The 3,238-nt window shown below is 51.7% G+C and overlaps 1 protein-coding gene across 1 annotated transcript; it reads right to left on the bottom strand.

Moving 5' to 3' along the window:
- Positions 1-893: 893 nt before the first annotated feature.
- LOC108520826 (E3 ubiquitin-protein ligase LRSAM1-like) lies at positions 894-2,223 on the bottom strand. Its single transcript, XM_017860370.1, has 3 exons — positions 1,960-2,223; positions 1,517-1,573; positions 894-996 (listed from the first exon to the last, which is right to left on the bottom strand). Exons 1-3 carry the CDS (start codon positions 2,029-2,031, stop codon positions 898-900), a joined length of 228 nt encoding a protein of 75 aa, XP_017715859.1. The 5' UTR covers positions 2,032-2,223; the 3' UTR covers positions 894-897.
- Between the last annotated feature and the right edge of the window lie 1,015 nt (positions 2,224-3,238).

Genomic DNA, 3,238 nt, shown 5'->3' with positions numbered 1-3,238 from the left:
CTATTTTTCATAGTCATTGACCACTGCCTAACACTTCCAGTACAGACTTGGCATGGTGGCTCACGCCTGTAATCCCAGCACTTTGACAGGCCAAGGTGGGTGATCACTTGAGGTCAGGAGTTCAAGACCAGCCTGACCAACATGGCAAAACCTCATCTCTACTAAAATACAAAATTAGTTGGGTGTGGTGGTGGGCACCTGTAATCCCAGCTACTCAGGAGGCTGAGGCAGGAGAATCGCTTGAACCCAGGAGGGGAGATTTTAGTAAGCTGAGATTTGCCCCTGCCCCCCACCCTGGGGGGGGGGGCAGGGGTCCACCTAAAAAAAAAAAAAAAAAAAAAAAACATTTCCAACGCCAAGGAGCTCACTACTCTGTTAGCATGGAACTTTTTTTTTTCTTTTGCATATTCTCATTTAGATACTTCACTTAGAGTGCTTCTACCCATCTGCATTCAAAGCTGCAATGCTTTGCTGAAAAATCATTCACTCCCCTCAGAATCTCCCCCGCGTGACCAGAATAAAAGGGGTGAGTTTCTATTATTATTAACACTGGGGTTCATAAGCCTTTACTATGTGGCAGGCATTACACTCAGTATATTTCTATCTCTATCTAACTAACTATCTACCACTCATTTAATTCTCACAGTACCTCAGGGAGGAGAACTATGAATGTCTTCATTTCACAGGTGAAGAAATGGAGAAGTAAGAGTTTAAGGAAGTTGCCCAAGTCATGAAGCCAGTGAGAGAAGGCAGAGTCAGAATGTGACACAGGAAGGTCCAACCCCAAAGCCTACTCTCCTATCAGTGAAATCACCTGCTGCAGGCCAAAAGCGTAAGAAGCAGAGAGAAAGGGGGTGTCTATGCTGGGGAGACAGCTCCTCAAAGTCCCTTGTGGGTTCAAACAAGCAGACATGCAATAAGCAAGTCTCTGAAGATGAAGCTCCAGCTCACCTTCTTCTGCAGAACTTTGCATGTTGCAAAAGCTCCAAATGGAATCTAAGATAAGATAAAGAAAAGTAAGTGTCTCCCCTCCTGCCAGTGTTTAGCTTGTTCTCTGAGTGGCATTCACATGAGGAACAGGCAGGCAGGAGGTGAACAAGGGCAAAACGCCACAGCAGGTGGCAGTGCTGAGCCCAGGGGCAAGGCTGGCGAGCAGTGGCGCAGGGGATGTGGCCAGCCCTTCCCTCCGTCAGCTGGCAGGAGACTGTCCTGCCCCACCCACCCTGTCCCCATTGTGAACCCCTTCAGGGGCTGGAGAATGCCAGGCCCTTCCAGCAACCTAGGAGTCTATGGGTACATTTTCTACCTAGACTCCTCGACTCTTGGAGACTATGTTATATTGAGGCCAAAGCACCATCTCAATTCTTTTGCACAAGAACAAAATCTAAGGAAACATCTCATGACTAGAGCTTCTGGCCTTTCTAAAGCCCTAGTCCACCTCTGTCTTTCCTAGGCACACATGATCCAAGAAAATGGGACAGATCCAATTCACAGCCCAACACTATGCTCAGTTTACCTCTGAGAGCTCACATTTAGAGATGTCGAGAATGTCATCTGCCCCAGCTTCTTTTGCCTAAGGATAAAACAATTTTAAAAGTATTAAGACAAAACATCTTTGCAGAGTGGACAAGCCAGGCAAAGAACATACACGTAAGCGGCAGCAAAGGACCATAGACACTATCTGGTTCCACCGGTCCACTGAACCAATGACGCCTGCTTTCCAGAAGCTTGAGGCCCAGAGGGATGAGGAACGGAAAGCAATGACAGTACGCTCAGTCTACAGGGGAGAAGCACCCTTGACAGGTGGCCTCATCTGTTGGGTCTAAGTCAGCCATTTCTTCTGCAGGTGGGGGAGGCAGATGGGAGGGAGCATGGCTTGTCGGGGGCAGTGCGGAGGCCTACTCCTTGGGGACTGAGGAGGAGTTGGGATAGAGTTAGAGGAAACCCACTTTCCCTCACCAAACACATCTGGTACTCCAGGCGTTTCCGAGCCTCCTCACTGGGTTTCCGCTTCCGGAAGAAGAGTGGCATCCTTCCCTTTCCCCAGAGCGATCTTGAGGACCCTGGGGCACAGGAGAGAAGTTAGGGACTGGGGAATTCGTCACAGCCCCCAACACCCGGGATAGGTAGCGCAGGAACACAAAGTACGCAGGTGGTCTGTTGGACCATGAGTTCCATGGAGGCAGCAGCTGCGTCTTTCTATTGAGTTCCATGGAGGCAGCGGCTGCGTCTTTCTAGTGAGTTCCAAAGGGGCAGGGGCTGTGTCTTTCTTTTTTTTTTTTTTTTTGAGACGGAGTCTCGCTCTGTCGCCCAGGCTGGAGTGCAGTGGCCGGATCTCAGCTCACTGCAAGCTCCGCCTCCCGGGTTTACGCCATTCTCCTGCCTCAGCCTCCCAAGTAGCTGAGACTACAGGCGCCCACCACCTCGCCCGGCTAGTTTTTTGTATTTTTTAGTAGAGACGGGGTTTCACGGTGTTAGCCAGGATGGTCTCGATCTCCTGACCTCGTGATCCCCCCGTCTCGGCCTCCCAAAGTGCTGGGATTACAGGCTTGAGCCACCGCGCCCGGCCGGGGCTGTGTCTTTCTAGTGAGTTCAACAGGGACAGCGACTGCATGTTTCTAGTGAGTTCCACGGGGGCAGGGTCTGCATCTTTCTAGTGAGTTCCATGGGGAAGGGGCTGTGTCTTTCTAGTGAGTTCCATGGGGTCAGGGGTCACATCTTTCTAGTGAGTTCCATGGGCGCAGGGGCCGTGTCTTTCTAGCGAGTTTCATGGAGGCAGGGCCGTGTCTTTCTAGTGAGTTCCATGGGGGCAGGGGCTGTGTCTTTCTAGTGAGTTCCAGGAGGTCAGGGGTCACATTTTTGTAGTGAGTTCCATGGGTGCAGGGGCCGCATCTTTCTGGTGAGTTCCATGGGCGCAGGGGCTGCGTCTTTCTAGTGAGTTCCATGGGGTCAGAGGTCACATCTTTCCAGCGAGTTCCATGGGGGCAGGGGCCATGTCTTCCTAGTGAGTTCCATGGGGTCAGGGGTCACATCTTTCTAGCGAGTTCCATGGGGGCAGGGGCTGTGTATTCCTAGTGAGTTCCATGGGGGCAGGGCCGTCTCTTTCTAGTGAGTTCCATGGGGGGAGGGGCTGTGTCTTTCTAGTGAGTTCCAGGGGGGCAGGGGTCACATCTTTCTAGTGAGTTCCACGGGGCAGGGGCTGTGTCTTTCTAGTGAGTTCCATGGGGGGAGGGGCTGC

This window comes from Rhinopithecus bieti, unplaced genomic scaffold (genome assembly GCF_001698545.2).
Source record: "Rhinopithecus bieti isolate Rb0 unplaced genomic scaffold, ASM169854v2 scaffold_56009, whole genome shotgun sequence".
NCBI classification, from domain to species: Eukaryota; Metazoa; Chordata; class Mammalia; order Primates; family Cercopithecidae; genus Rhinopithecus; species Rhinopithecus bieti.
This window is presented reverse-complemented; position numbering and strand designations above follow the sequence as displayed.

Bases quoted from the DNA above. Each gene is read 5' to 3' on its own strand.
- LOC108520826 (XM_017860370.1), bottom strand. From the start codon at position 2,031: ATGCCACTCTTCTTCCGGAAGCGGAAACCCAGTGAGGAGGCTCGGAAA. The intron at 1,574-1,959 runs GTGAGGGAAAGT...TTTTATCCTTAG, and splicing joins TGGAGTACCAGATGTGTTTG to GCAAAAGAAGCTGGGGCAGA. The intron at 997-1,516 runs GTAAACTGAGCA...ATCTTATCTTAG, and splicing joins CTAAATGTGAGCTCTCAGAG to ATTCCATTTGGAGCTTTTGC.